The sequence below is a fragment of the Felis catus genome, chromosome B4, assembly GCF_018350175.1.
Source record: "Felis catus isolate Fca126 chromosome B4, F.catus_Fca126_mat1.0, whole genome shotgun sequence".
In the NCBI taxonomy this organism is placed as follows: Eukaryota; Metazoa; Chordata; class Mammalia; order Carnivora; family Felidae; genus Felis; species Felis catus.
This window is the reverse complement of record NC_058374.1, coordinates 73,415,840-73,432,137: the sequence shown is the minus strand read 5'-3', so window position 1 is coordinate 73,432,137 and position 16,298 is coordinate 73,415,840. Positions and strand designations below refer to the sequence as shown.

Sequence of the window (16,298 nt, the reverse complement as noted above, 5' to 3'; positions counted from 1 at the left end):
TCCTTTCACACTACCTCAGTATAACGCCTACATCCTCTTTAAGGCTTTGTCTATTGAAGGTCACCACGACAGACACTGTAGGTTTTTGTTTTGTTTTGTTTTGTTTGCAGAACAATTGGCTACCTAAGAGTTGGTTGAATTCTGCTTTGTGGGTACAGAACGACCCTGTGGAAACTCTTTTTTTAATAATACCTTTATCATCTGAGACCACATGTCAAAGGCACCCTTGCCCATAGCCCATTTTTAAGTCAGTAAATAGAAATTTTATTTCAGTTTCTTTGCCAGAGGTCAGTGCTTTTTAACACACAATTGCATTTTTTAAATGGTGAGATAACAGAAACTTGTGATAAGCTGCATGACCTAGTTATTTTGAATAGACTTTTCCATTACAAAAAAGGTTGGCTTTATTTGTTTTTAGAAAATAGTTTACAGAAATACAAAGATATAAAGAGATATAAAGAGGAGAACATTTTGGAACAACACAAAGAGAATAAAGAGGCGTTCTTTCAGTACTTCATTCTTACTGAGCTAGATTTCCCTGCAGCCTAAGCTACTCCATAATTCCTGAAAAGAAGATGCATATTTGGTTTGTGGAGGGTCTTCTGAGTTGCTACTGCATGGGCAGGTCCATTTGGAAGGAGAGGGAGTGAGGACACCACATAACTGCTCGGGATGCAAAGTGACCTCATGGCTCAGTCTGTGCCACAGAAAAATAGTAAATAGGTCAGAGCCAGAAAACTCCATTCAGACCAGAGTATAAGAAGACTCATGGAAGATGAGGGCTTTGAACTGGGAGGACAGGGGTGCCTGGGTGGCTCAGTCAGTTAAGTGTCCAGCTCTTGATTTCGGCTCAGGTCACAATATCAAGGTTCTTGAGTTTAAGCTCTGTGTCACAGAGCCTGCTTGGGATTCTGTCTCTGCCTCTCTCTCTCTCTGCCCCTTCTGCAGTCTCTCTCTCTTTGTCTCTCTAAGTAAATAAATAAATAAACTTTTTAAAATCTTAAAAAAAGAAAAAAAATGTATTTTGGACAGGCAGAACTGCACTGGCTAAGAGGAGGGTCTCCTGAAGAGAGAGTGGATTCCGACTATAGTTGACCCTCGAACAACACAGGTTTGAACTGCACAGGTCCAATTTTTTTTTAGCAAATACAGTACAGTACTGGCAATAATTTTTTTTTTTTACTTTTTTAGAAGTTTTTATTTGTTTTTGAGAGAAAGAGAGAGAGAGCAGGGGAGGGGCAGAGAGAGAGGGACAGAGAGAGAATCTCAAGCAGGCTCCACACTGTCAGTGCAGAGCCTGATGCAGGGCTCGAACTCACAAACTGTGAGATCATGACCTGAGCCAAAGCCACGAGTCGGACGCTTAACTGACTGAGCCACCCAGACACCCCTGGAAATGATTTTCTTAATACAGTTATCTTTTCTCTAGCTCACTTCAATGTAAGAATATAGTATATAATACATGTAACATACAAAGTATGTGTAATCAATTGTTTGTGTTATCGGTAAGTCTTCCAGTAGGCTATTACTAGTTAAGTGTTGGGGGAGTCAAAAGTGATACGTGGATTTCTGTTGCAGACTATGAATCTGGAGTGCTCTCTTGTCCAGAAAGAGAGCAGATGCAGAATTGAATACAAGAGAGGCTAATGTCAGGGAGGAGACAAGAGCCCCAAACAGGTGTTTTGTCTCTGTATTTATTGAGCTCACAGGATATTACCCACGTGGTGAGCATGAAGAAAACCAGATATTACACACGTGAGCATGGAGAAAACAGTCAGACAGTAATCATTAACTTATGTGTGTAAGAAGCAAAGGGTCTGGGGGGCAAGTGGAGTTTGTGATCAAAACACAATAGTATATTGGCATCAGATGGAAAGTAATTTCCTGCAAGTGATATAACAAATTACTCAAGATCCCATTATAATATCTTGCTAGCTAACCTTGGGTGCTTTCACCCCATGGTGGCGGCTTTCTGTCCTAAACTTCTAACCCATTTATGTAAGCAAAACCTGTTTCCCCACAGATTTCCAACTGCACAGGAGGTCAGCATTCTTAACCCTTGTGTTGTTCAAGGGTCACCTGTACTTGTTTTTCAGAGTTTTCAGTCTCTGTTCTGAAAATGCACTGGTCTTGTCTCAGGCCTCACCTCTCTTGGGAAGATCATTTTGAGAAGCGGGGGGAGCTAAGATTGGGACATTGAGACAAAATTAAATTAAGCAGTACAGGGAATCCGTACTTGAAGCTTTTTCAGTGGGGGAGCCAGTGAAGATGTTTGGGAAAACCTGTTAAGCCTAACCTCCGCAGAAAGTAGACTGGAAGAGGCAGAATCAGGGAGACACTTGATACACAATGTTTTCTTTTTTTTTTTTTTGATTTTTTTTTTTCCAACGTTTATTTATTTTTTTTGGGACAGAGAGAGACAGAGCATGAACGGGGGAGGGGCAGAGAGAGAGGGAGACACAGAATCGGAAACAGGCTCCGGGCTCTGAGCCATCAGCCCAGAGCCCGACGCGGGGCTCGAACTCACGGACCGCGAGATCGTGACCTGGCTGAAGTCGGACGCTTAACCGACTGCGCCACCCAGGTGCCTCAGATACACAATGTTTTCTAATGTGCTTTTTAATGGTTACTTGCTACTGTATGTCAGTTTATCATACTCCCCCTGTAGAAGTTCCGTAAGAAAGACCCAGCAATCATGCAGGGACTTTATTCTTTATCCTTTTACGTTGCACAATGTTTGACCCTACTGAAGGCCCCTGGTGTCAAGGTGTCTGCGGCCTATCCCCTGCCCACCAGTCCTCTGCCACCAGCTCTGAGTGCCGCCAGGCTAGGAACTTAGATCTGCTGTCACAGGTGTTTTATTGGTGTTTGGTTTGGTTTCTTTGAAAATGTTGGGGTTTTTCTTTTGACTTAAAAATAATAGAAATTCTTGGGGGCACCTGGGTGGCTCAGTCAGTTAAGCATCCGGCTCTATTTCAGCTCAGGTCATGATCTCATGGTTTGTGAGTTCAAGCCCTGCATTGGGTTCTGTGCTGATGGCACGGAGCCTGCTTGGGATTCTCTCTCTCCCTCTCTCTCTCTCTCTCTCTCTCTCTGCCCCTCCCCTGCTTGTGTGCTCACTTGCGCACACGTGCGCGCGCTCTCTCTCTCAAAATAAATAAGTAAACATTAAAAAAATAATGGAAATTCTATTTGGAAAACAGGTCCCTCCACAAGAAAGGCAAATGAGGGAGCTTCTAGATGAAGATTTGGTTAGAATTGAGTTATTAAAATTAACCTGATTAAATAGAGCCTTTTACTTAATAGCAACGCTAAATAGGAGTCCATTTCACCCTGGCAAGTCCAGCACCCACTTTCTTTGGGCTGCCCGTGTGAAAAGGAAGACACCTTTCCCTTGCCCCTCTTCAGCCAGATCCGTAAACCTCAGTTCTGTGTAAAGATTTAAAATGTTAAGGGCAAAAGAAGGGCCACACCAATCATTAATAACAATGCTATCCAGCTGCCAGATTGGTCTCCAAAGATACTTTCATTATGTCGTTCTCTTGCTAAGAGCCTGCAATACTATTTCTCAGGCGTCTGCCTTTAAGTTTCCTCTGGCTAGTCCCACCCAATAGAAGAAGCGTTTCCTTCTCTGGATTCCTGATCTCATCTCAGGTTTGCACAGTCAAACCTATTCTGGTTTTAGTGGCACAGTTTCTCCTGAGTTTCAGGAGACCGAGGTTTCCTTCTACCTCCTTTCGCTCTCACGGTAACTGGACAGGTTGTAGACACAGGCAGATGCTGAAGGGAATAAGCCAGAGATTGTGCTGCTTATATGAGGTGATGGTCCCAGAGGAAGTTCATAGTATGTATATTGCTTGTCTTTAGTTTGTCAGGGCAAAATGAAGCAAACTTGGAGAAGTAATGCCAGGGAGAAGCCAGACCTCTTAGATTAAAGATGAAAAAGGTAGGTAGCTATAGTAAACCAACATTGACGATATCTGTCTTTCGTTTAAAAATGTTTTATTGTGAAATACCACATCATTCAAAACAGCTTATGAAAATCTAGTGTACGGTTTAAAGATACCTGCTTGAAAATAGTCCAGTTCAAGCGGCTTCATGTTTATTAGTGAAAAAATTCACTGTGACTAGTTCTTGCTGAGACCGGACAATGACATTTTCAGAAGAAGAGCCTAAAAGCATCCCTAACGTGTTTTACTAATACATACAACAGTTTACCTATGAATGGCCCTTTCTTTGACAATAACATTTGTTTTCTTAATGGGGAATTTTCTTTTTTAATTAGAAATTTAGGCCATAAAGTTCTCATATTAACCCTGAATATATTTGATGATTCTTAGAGCTTTCTGAATTCCTGCTTCAATTTCTTAAAACATACTTTTTAAAACTTTATTTATTAATTTTTTAAAGTTGTATTTATTTATTTATTTACTTTTTAACGTTTATTTATTTTTGAGACAGAGAGAGACAGAGCATGAGTGGGGGAGGGTCAAGTTTTTTTTTTTATTTTTAAGAGAGAGACAGAGCATGAGCAGGGAAGGGGCAGAGAGAGACACACACAGAATCTGAAGCAGGCTCCAGGCTCTGAGCTATCAGCACAGAGCCTGACATGGGGCTTGAACCCTTGGACTGCCAGGTCATGACCTGAGCCAAAGTCAGACGCTTAACCAACTGAGCCCCACAGGCGCCCCTATTTTTATTTTTATTTTTAATGTTTTTATGTATTTTGAGAGTGTGTGTGTGTGTGTGTGTGTGTGCAAGTGGGGGAGGGGTAGAGAGAGGGAGAGAGAGAATCCCAAGCAGGCTGTTAGCTAGGAGCCCAACACAAGGCTCGAACTCACAAACCTTGAGATCATGCCCTGAGCCAAAATCAAGAGTCAGACACTTAACAACTGAATCACCCAGGCGCCGCTCCAGTATTCTTTTAAATGCCAGCTTTATAGGGCATCTGGGTGGCTGTTGGTTAAGCATCCAACTCATGGTCTCATGGTTTGTGAGTTCGAACCCCACATCAGGCTCTCTGCTGTCAGTGCAGAGCCCACTTTGGACCCTCTGTCTCCCTCTCCCTCTCTCTCTCTCTCTCTCTCTCTGTCTCTGCCCCTCCCCCACTCTCAAAAATAAATAATCATTTAAAAAAATAAATGCCAGCTTTATAGTATCCTTGACATTACCTAATTTTCAGTTAGAGAAAAATCTACATAAAAGTTAACTTGTATTGTGTATAGTCATTTATTAGTATTGAATGATTCGAATCTGAATGATTCGAGATTATAGTTCTTTTTGATTTAGGGTTGTCTTTCACTTCATCTCAGGATGAGCACCTGCTGTTAATAGTGTTTTGTACTAAGTACAGTGAGGGATATTAAAATGAGGTGGGGCCCCTGGGTGGCTCAGTCAGTTGAGCGTCCGACTTCGGCTCAGGTCATGGTCTCGTGGTCTGTGAGTTCGAGCCCCTTGTTGGGCCCTGTGCTGACATATCAGAGCCTGGAGCCTGCTTCAGATTCTGTGTCTCCCTCTCTCTCTGCCCCTCCCCTGCTCATGCTCCGTCTCTGTGTCAAAAATAAATAAACATTAAAAAAAAATTAAAAACAAATGAGGCAAAGTATCTGCCCTTGGGACACTCATAGTTCACTTGGTAAAACAAGAGTGTAAACAACTAATACTGGCAAGGGACAAAGCAAAATAAAACAGAAAGGTGGTTGAATAGGGCTGTAAATTCTTAAGTAATTGACTGATAACTTTCCCTGTGTGATGTTTTGATAAGTAATAATGTTAACCTTCAATCATTATTGTGAAATTAAATTATTCTGCATGTCTTTACAGCAAATTTATTTCTGATCGCGAAAGTAGAAGAAGTCTCACTAACAGCCACTTGGAAAAAAAGAAATGTGATGACTATGTAAGTGTCATTATAATGAAGTTTGCTTATTTGTTTGAATCCCATAAATTGGGACAGATGTTTTTAATGCATGTAGCATCCTACCAAAAGTATAGCTATTTATATTCCCCAGGATATTCCATGGACCCTGTGTGTTTTCTCCTGAAACCCATTTTGGAAAATAACCAGACCACTAAATAAGTATTTCTTGAATTTTATTTCTGCACTGGTTCCTAATAGTGTTTTAAAGACTTTGACATGATGAACTTTCTTGGGGACGGTTTTGCTTATGTTTGTCTCTGTGTTTAGATTCCAGGAACAACCTCCTTAGGCATGTCTGTTTTTAACCTAAGCAATGCCATTATGGGCAGTGGGATTTTGGGACTCGCCTTTGCCCTGGCAAACACCGGAATTCTACTTTTTCTGTGAGTGTTGACAGTGCTGTAATTTCCATTTTAAAACTGTATTTTCTGTATGTTCCTGTTCATGTACAGAAGACACTGGAAATATTTCCAAGTAGTTTTTATTTCATTTTATGTTTTTACTAACTTGGCTAAGTTGTGAGTACATACTTTTATATTGTTTATTGGAATGATTTTCCAAGTTGCACCTAATGTTTATAAGAAAATGGAAGGAGAAAATCTTTTCATTAATCAAAAACACCAAAATAAGCATTTATAAAAAGGATTAAAAGATTTCAAGATAGCATTTTTTGGTATTTTTGGATTCTTTATCTGTCATTTTAAATCTCAGCTAAAAGGTCAAAATATTAAGAGGTATTTAATCCAACCACTCACCACTTTGGTGTTTGGATTGCAGTGGAACATGTACTATATCCAAAGGTGATTGTAAATTTGTTTGTAATAAATAGCCAAGAAGCACAGATGAGAAATTAGCATGTACTTTTCTCTGAGAGTTAGTTAAAAGAAATTAGGCAATTTTGTTTTTAAATAACTTTTTCTCACACTGTTGAATGGGATTTTCTGCAAATGTACAGAGAGCTTATTTTTAGTTGGAACAAGATGAAAACAGACATAGAATTTATACCAGGAAAATTCTCACCCAGCCTGATTCCCTTCTCAAACCTCTAAGGAGTGTCAGGGGTGTTTTGCCTGATGAGGCAAGGAGGACATTCTCTTCTTCCAGTCTTTTCCCCACAAGACTACACTCACGTCTTTGTTGGCCTTGCTGAGTAGTCTGTATCCCTGGGTCGTTTAGATAGGAGCATCATCTATGCTTGGAAGCAGTGACCGAAATGGCTAGTAATCCTACAAATTGTGTATATACCTTTAGAAAGACTTAGAAAACTGCAGTGAAAGTACATTGTTACCCATTCCATTACTCAGGGATCAGTGATGTCCAGCCATGCTGTGCCATACTGGTCAGTAGCACTAGGGATTAATACTCTTTATAAATTAAAAAAAAAATGTTTTTATTTATTTTTGAGAGATAGAGCACTAGCTGGGGAGGGGCAGAGAGAGAGGGAGACACAGAATCCGAAGCAGGCTTCAGGCTCTGAGCTCTCAGCACAGAGCCCGATGCGGGGCTCAAACTCGTGGAACTCGTGAACCGCGAGATCTTGACCTGAGCCGAAGTCAGACGCTCAACCGACTGAGCCACCCAGGTGCCTCTAGTGATTAATACTGTTATGTGTAAATCACTAAAGATGGCCTTCCTAGACTTAAAACTCTGTATAGGACAGTGAATTCAATGCATTTCTTCTTTATTGTCCATCCAACTCAGTAAATCCAACTGTAGCTTCTTCTCTTTATTGCCCTGGGTGGATCTTTCTATGTAGCCTTTCTGTTTATGTATATCTTGAGCTAGGTGCCAGGTTTTAGGGTAAAATGATAAGAGTTGGACAAAATATTTCTCTGGCGATTTTTTTATTGGTATCTGTGGAATTCTGACCCTCTGAGGATGCCACGGGGTGGCTTGTGCAGCTGCGCTTGTGGTTTTCAGAGCAGTGGCAGGAGACACCTGACTGCTAGTCCCAATTCCTCTTCTAAATGGCTGTGTAGTCTTAAGCAAGTGACTTGGCCACTCTGAGCTTCAGTTTCCTATTCTGTAAAACAAGGAAATTGCCCTAGAAAAATCTCAGAACCCTGCCAACCTCCGAAACCCTATGGTTCTGTGACTAATTTTAGTTATTCCAAAGCTGGAAATATGTTCAGCTCAGAAATGTGTTTTACATTGATTTACTTTTTTTTTTTTTTAGTTACTGCAGTATATCAAGTAGTTAGTTCTATGTTTAACATAGTGAAGGATCCATTCTTTGATGGTGGTAACAACAGCAACTCTTGCAGCTCTTACTTTGTAGCAGGTACTATTCTTAAGTGTTCTCTGCTGAATCCTTGCAAGTTTGTGAGATAGGTCCTATTAGTACTTCCCTGCTTGATGGTGAGGGAACCAAGACAGAGAGAACAGACTTTTAGTTTGGAATCTCTCTTTGTCACCATTCTGGGAATCCCCTTCACCTCTCTTCTCTGCTAGATCCCTTCCCTTGTTCCCCATGTTCCATTTCTTCCTCTTTCTGAATGTTCTTCCTTTTGTTGCTGAGAAGGGATGAATAGAAATAATTTTTTGAGGCCTCCATGTCTGCAACATGACTTTATTCTGACTTCACCTTTGATTGGCAGTTTGGCTGGATATAGAACTCTATATTGGCAGTAAGTTCCTTTCAGAATTTTGAACGTATTGCTCCCTTGTTTTCCGGTCTCTTCTGGTGTGAAGTCCCATATCCTCCTGATTCCCGGTCCTTGTATAGCCAGGGTTTTTGTTTTATTTTATTTTGTTTCTGGAAATTTGTTGAATCTCTTTGTCCCCCATGTTCTGCAGCTTTACAGTAATGTGTCTTGATGTGGGCCTGTTTTCATCCATTGTGTCAGGCTGTTGGTACATCCTTTTCTTTTGGAAGTTCATGGTCTTCAGTTTGGGGACATTTTCTAATATGTTTTTAACATTTATCTATTTTTGAGAGAGAGAGACAGAGGCTAGGGAGGGAGGGACAGAGAGAGAGAGGGAGACACAGAATCTGAAACAGGCTCCAGGCTCTGAGCTGTCAGCACAGAGCCTGACATGGGGCTTGTACTCAAAAACTGTGAGATCATGACCTGAGCCAAAGTAGGAAGCCTAACTGACTGAGCCACCCAGGTGCCCCAGGGGACATTTTCTTATACACTATTGTGTTAATGAATTTCTTCCTCCTCTTTCCCCTTTTTACTCTTTCTGGAACTACTCCCCAGATTCTGGACCTTTCTGGACTTGTCCTCTAATTTTTATTCTTTTCTTAAATTCTCATTTCGATAATTTTTCTCTGTAGTTTCTGGAATATGTGTAGTTTCTGGAAAATTTTTTTCCCAGCTCTTTACTGAATATTATTTCTGCTATTATTTTTTTATTTATAGGAGCTTTTTAAAAATTCTTGGAATGTTCTTTTTTGATATTCTGTTATTTTTTTTTATGATTTCAGTGTATTCTCCAAGGATTCTAATGACAGTTTTCCTCTTTTACGAAAAATTTTGAACATAAAGTAGAAAGAATAGTATGAGATTCCCATGTTCCCGTCATCTCCTGGCCTCACTTATTTAATCATCCACCTCACCTAGATTCTCTCAAAGCAAATCCCAGCTCTCATATCATTTCATCCATAAATATTTCAGTATATTTCTCATTATATATATATATATGTATTACATATATGTATTACATACGTATACATATGTATATTTATTGCATATATATATATGTATTGCATATATATGTGTGTGTGTGTATATATGTATATGTGTATGTGTGTGTGTATATATATATATATATATATACACACACACATACATAATGGACTACTAAAACATAACCATAATAGTCGTACCTAAAAATTATCAACAGTTCCTTAATATCATCAAATAGCCAAACAATATTTGAATCACCTGTTTATCTCATTTTAAAAAAACCAATTGGATTTTCCAAATCAGTACTCAGATAAAGTCCATATAGTGCAATTGGTTGACATGTGTTCTAATTTCTTTTAATCTATAGGTTCCCCCAATTCTCTCTCTCCTTTGTATTCTATTCCATATATTTGTTGAAGAAACTGGGCCATTTGTCCTATAGAGGTCCCACAGTCTGAATTGTGCTGATTGTATCTCTGTTGCAAGTTCATTTTTGGTTTGTTTGTTGGCTTTGGACTCTATCTTTCATTTTGGAATCCTTCCTCAGATATCAGGTGGTCCTTCTTTGTCTGTTATATTTAAAAATAAGGGATGGGGGAAACCAGCCTAATTCAAGCCCGGCACAGGTGAGTGGGAGCTTGTTGGCAATAGCTTCACTTAAAGGGGTTGTCTACAGCCCTTTACTTGGGGAACCACCAGTGTCAGTAACTCTTTGGCTGTTTCAGATTGCCCAGCATCTTCCTGTCTCCTGCCGGAGGGTCTGAGCATTTCTGCCATCTTTCTGGGAACCAAGGTGGGGGTAGGGCTTGTGGTGAATATCTCACTTGCATGTGTTCACCGAATCCCAGCTTTCCTGACAGTACCCACTCCCCAACAAGTTGTATTGAGTCCCTCACCCAGAGACCTATATTTTATACTTTCCAGAGAATGTATCTTCACGTATATACTTCTGCCAGATGGAGGGGGAGCAATCATAGCTTTACAGAACAGGGGCCTGGTCTGGGGAATCTCACTATCTCTTGAGGATCCCCTTTATTCTAGCTCATCCCTTCCAGTGTTCCCTATTTCCAGTAATGCCCTCAGGGCCTTTTGAGAATTCTGTGGTGAAAATTAGATTGGTCTTGGCTTTCTCCACTGCTAATTTAAGGTTCAGCTTTGTCTGCTTTCCAGTTCTGAAATTTTGTTATTATTGTCCTCTCATGCTCTTAGGAGGGAGCAGGAGTAAGTTCTTGTATTCAATCTACCATTCCTAGAATTCAGTTGACTTTTAATTATAGTGATTCAGGGATAATTGATCTCTTGTCTCATGACTCTTTAGTTTCCAACTGAAGCAAAGAACTGGAAAAACTTGACTCTTATGGTTGCAGGAAGACTTGCCCTACATAAAATTATTATAGATCATTTGGTTATTTGCAAGATGCATGAAAAGCGGGCGCAACAAATCATCAAGTGAAAGCTCACGAAGGTAGCTGTATAAAGACCCAAACTTAAAGTTTTTCACAAAATGTAGAACAAGGACTCACTCTGTGTTGTAAAACCAGCTGCTCCTACAGCTGCTCAAAGCCAAGAAGCAGTTGGCAGGATCAAGATATTTCATCTGGTACAAGGCCCTGTTCCAGACTCATATTAGCCAACATGGAAAAAGAGTCCAAGCCTGTCCAAACTTCTTTAGAAAAGCACCCGGAAGGCTCCTCCGAGTCTCCCTGAGGCTGGGTGCGGAGCTCTTCACTGGAGTCATCTGAAAACTTGCGGGAGTGATTTCTTTTTCTTGGATGAGTTTGGGGCTCATTTTTTTTTTTTGACCTAACCATAATGGCTGTCATCCCTGTTTAACACACATCTGATTCAGTTGGATTCGGCGAACTCTGCCCTGTTGTAAGAATACAGTTCCATCTGAGGAACAGGAGGTATGGGAATGGGGAATCTCAGCTGACCGTTGTTCTGACAGTAGGTGTTCTCTGTTGGAAACAAAACGGGGCCGTACCCAGAGGCAGCCGTTTGGGGATGTGCTGAGGCACAAGTATCTCAGGGTAAAAGGCACCCACTGAATTGAGTTTTCCTAAGAGTGGGTATCCTAGGAAAATGCAATGGGTGCTGAAGAATCTTCCACCGTAACTTCCTGTTCTACCACTGATTTTTTTTTTTTTTACATAGTTTCTCCTTACAAAGTGGCATCAAAAGTAAATATTGGCATGTAAGAATGGCAGGTTTTGTTTTTATTTCACTTTACCGTCTCCCTTACTCTGGCCCAAAACGGGAAAGTTACATTTCTAAAGATATCTATTAAAGGCATACATTATATAGAAAGTTAATGTCTTTAGAACGTATCATCTCATAGTAGTAGGTAAATGAGAGGTTTATTAAACTACACAGAATCTGACAAAGCAATAAATGCTTTATGTTTTCCCATAACTTCTTAGCAGGTGTTATTGTTTATTATTATTTTAATAATGTAGCCCTTAGGTATAAAACCACGAAAAAGGAGAATGTAATTCATGATACTTCTGAGAGCTCAATGATGTCATCATTTATTGTAAACAGTGCGTTTTTAAACCATCTGTTTGAAATATAATTCTAAAACAACATAACAATCTATGTAGACAATAGTTTAAATTTTAGTATGGTTCATTACAACTCCAGACTTTTTTGAGTCTTGTTTTCTATTTTCTATGGCTGTAAGGATACAAAAGATAAATAGCTAAAAACACTTTGAAAAGTGGCATGCAAGAAGATTATGTACTGTTCCAACCTCATAGGGCTGCTATGAGAGAGTGTGTGGGTGTGTGGGTGTGGGTGTGTATGTTGTGAGTGTGTGTGTGAGGGAGAGAAAGAGACGAAGAGAGTACCAGTAATGTAACACCTGGTATTCAGTAGCACTATATAGTAAGTATTTGCTGAAGTATTAATTAGGTAGTCACTAAATAATGGTTAACATTTATTGAACACTATTCTACTTGCCATATTATCTCATTTAATCTTCATCACCACTCAGAAGTATTAGCTCCATTTTACTGAGGCTTAATAACTACTTAGCAAGTTGGGGAACCAGGGTTCCATCCAGGCTTTCTTGACTCTAGAACCTGTGTGATCTAAAACTATATACTATAAAACTAAAACTATATACTGCTTGGGTGCCTGGCTGGCTTAGTTATTAAAGTGTCTGACTTCAGCTTAGGTCATGATATCATGGTTCATGAGTTCGAGCTTCACATTAGGCTCTCTCCTGTCAGCACAGAGCTTGCTTTGGACCCTCTGTCCTCCTCTTTCTCTGCACCCCCCTCTTCTCCTTGTGTGCTCTCTCTCTCAAAAATAAACATTAAAAACAAAAAGGGACAAAACACTATACTGCCTTTTAGTGATGCCTCTTCCATAACCAAATTTGCATTATTACTGTACATCACAAGAGAAATTTTATTCTTATCAATAGATACTAGCAAGTTAATATTTTAGCTTTAAAATCACTTTGTATAGGAGGGCACTTGTTGTGATGAGCACTGGGTGTTATATGTAAGTAATGAATCACTAAATTCTACTTCTGAAACCAATACTATATGTTAACTAACTTGAATTTAAATAAAATCTTAGAAGAAAAAAAATAAAGTCATCTTGTATAATCTGTCAGTATTCCTGGATTATTTTACTGTTTCGAAAAGAACCATTGTAATGGAAATAGTTCTGTAATATCAAATGCACCAAATTATAGGTCAGCAGTGGTCAAGTTCCTGGTCACAGCCAGTAAAATATATGCCTAAAGTATATTATAAAACCAATATAACTTCTGAACTGCTTCATATTTGTCATATCTACACCTGACTTGGTCTCATGTGGCTATTTAAGATTCCCCACTGTCTTCATGAGCCCTTGGATTTAATTCCTTCCAAAGATTTAAATTTTCTTCCTGAGAATTAAAACACAAGGACTAGCAATGTCAGATGATGCCAAGTCCATTATTAGGGAATTGCTTACATAATCATAGTAGTTCTATAAAATAAAATATTAGGCTACTATGTCAAAGAGTAAACTAGATTTATATGTACTGGTGTGGAAAAATTTCCCCGGAATATTATTATGTGAAAAAACCTGAATGCTGGGTGGAAGTGAGCAGAGAGGGAGACTGTATACGTATATACCTTACAGACTAGTCGGGAGGGCACATAAGCAAGCTGTGGACAGGGGATACTTCTGGAGAGTGACACGGGGTCTAGGGTGGAGCAGAAGTGCAAAGTTTACACTCTTTGTATTTTCTTTCTCTCTCTCTTTTTTTTAAAGTAAAGTTTATTTATCCTGTGAGAGACAGAGAGAATGCTAGTGGGGGAAGGGCACAGAGGGAGAGAATCCCAAGCAGGCTCCAAGCTGTCAGCACAGAGCCTGATGCAGGGCTTGAACTCATGAACCATGAGATCATGACTGGAGCTGAAACCAAGATTTGGATTCTTAACCAGCTAAGACACCCAGATGCCCCTGTATTCTCTTTTCTACCATGTGTTTTTGGGGGACGAATCTAGTTGGAAAAAAACTTTGTGTTTTAGAGAACTTAAAACCAATGCAATAAGGCTTTTTTTCTTCCCTCTTGCCTACAGAAAACTTGAGGAAAAACAGATTTTCAGTGTTGATGTTTAGACCACGAGAGCGAGAATAAGCCGTTGGTGCTGTGCCACCCGTTCCAAACTATATTTTCAACCCCATCTCCCTTTAGATTGCCTCCCTTTCAGCTACACTAATCCCCTTCTTTTCTGTAAAGGTCACCTGCACTGTCCTCGTCACCTTGATTTTTTTCACCTCCCTATTCCCGTGCCCGTCTCTGCTGCTGAATGCCAATAGGCAGGCCTGTAAAGCCCAGTTGGATGCTATCTCCAGAAATGTCTTCCTGATCCTCCTATGTGTAGGGGAAGCTCTCCCTCTCTTGTGTTTCCAGTGTAATCTCTACCTTTCTAATTACAAGTATTACTTCCATTAATTAGGCATATATTTTACCTTCCCAATTGAACTCTGAGCCCTACAAGAGCAGGACTAATGTCTAATTCTTCCTTGTTCAAACATCCCCTCTGCCCCGACAAGATCTAGAATAGTTGCTTGCATATAAGATGATGCTCAATAAAGTTTCATTGAAATGAATGAATGAATGAATGAATGAATGAATGAATATATAAGAATTAGATTTTGCAAAACAAAAAACAAGGCTTTAGGGCAAAACAAGGGCTCTCATAATTATTGCAGACTTATCAGAGGGAAAATATCAACCAAAACCCTTAGTTCACCCTCAAATTTGAAATGGGCTTTGGAGATGTAATGATAATAACAAGGTTAGCATGGGACTCACCACAAGTGATTACTTGGTTACTTTCCTGGGATTGCCTCCTTCATGTGAAAATTCTAAATAGTTCAGAGGCTGTTAAATACTGTAAGAGGTTGGTATTGCGTTGCTAAAAGGGCATTTGTTGTTAAATTGCTACTTGCAAAAAGGACAGTAATTGTCATTTTTAGTTTACAGCAATTACCTTCACTTTGTGGTTGAGTGTTTGCCTCAATTGTAGGTGAATTCTCTCTGTCTATTTCTTAATATTTACCTTTGTGGAGCGTTTTTTTCATTATCCTTCCACCAAAAAGATGCAACGTTGTATTACCTATAATTACAGTGTTTACAAACATACCAGTAAATAGCCATGCCAGTAAGGGTAAATCTAAAATATAAGGATCTCTGTAAACCAAGATCAGACTTCCAGGGGCCTTCGCCTACATAAAGGAAGACAGAAATGGAATTGGAACCAGAGACCCATCAGCACAGTGCCCTAAGTCCTGTTCATGTCTTACAGGTGTTTCATCATTATTATCCTGTCACCAAAAATGGGCTTCTCCTGATATCAGGAGGCTTGCATAAGGCTTACATAAGTGCCTCAGCATAGCTCTGAAGTCTGCATCTTTTCCAGCAAATTCTATGAGGTCGGGTGAGATTGCAGCACAGCTTCACAAATATGTACTCTGCACGTTCAAGAACCGCCATTGCTTCGTTACTTTATGTAGATTCCCAAAAGTATGAATCACACTCGCCAAGAGGGTCACTTTGCTCTTAGCAGTAATGAAGATGGTCTGTGTGGCTATTTATCAGGTTCTTCCTTGTAAATGTTAAGTTGTCTTCCCCTGTGCGCTCCTAAGCCGGCAGTTCCTTGCCTCTTGAGGAGAGAGACAACGCTGGATCTTGTGATACAAAAATGATGCGATTAAAGAGGAAGTCAATAGGGAAGCTCTGCTCTTCCAGTGATCCTGGGAGGCCCATCCGTATAGTCACATTCATCTACCCTCTTGTCAATCAGTTACTTGTTTTTAAAATTCTTTGAGTTATAGTCACCGTTCCTTAGAAATGATCTGAAGAGAAAATTGTTGCCCTTCAGCTGGCAGGGAAAATCACTGGCATCAGAGCCTCTTGTTTGGGAATAATAATGCTGGAAGGGGCGAAGTGGCACATTCAGGCTTGCCAACATTTGAAATACATGTAGAAAGGACAGTGGCAGTGCCATTGAACTCTATTGAAATGCACTGCATTAAGAAGCTTTTCAGAAATAGGGAAATAGGAAAGTGGTTAATGTTGTGCTTAAAACGAGTGCCTCTTTTCTAAACGGAGAGCGTTGGCAAGCGTAGGAGAGGAGTCCCACCCATTGTTTTTAAAAGTTGAGCAGTTATGCTTAGTTGGTGAGTCATCTAAGATGTGTCTGATAAGGGGTTCCGAGAAGGCAGTTCTCGGGGCCCCA

The 16,298-nt window shown here is 40.0% G+C and overlaps 1 protein-coding gene across 2 annotated transcripts in view; it reads left to right on the top strand.

Annotated features, from left to right (window-relative positions):
• The window catches only part of SLC38A1 (solute carrier family 38 member 1), a 69,841-nt gene that overhangs the window by 22,337 nt on the left and 31,206 nt on the right, over positions 1-16,298 (top strand). For both annotated transcript variants that reach the window (XM_011283882.4, XM_006933636.5), the window contains exons 4-5: positions 5,824-5,899; positions 6,188-6,303. In XM_011283882.4, coding sequence (XP_011282184.1) covers positions 5,824-5,899; positions 6,188-6,303 — 192 coding nt within the window. The remainder of the gene's footprint in view (positions 1-5,823; positions 5,900-6,187; positions 6,304-16,298) is intronic.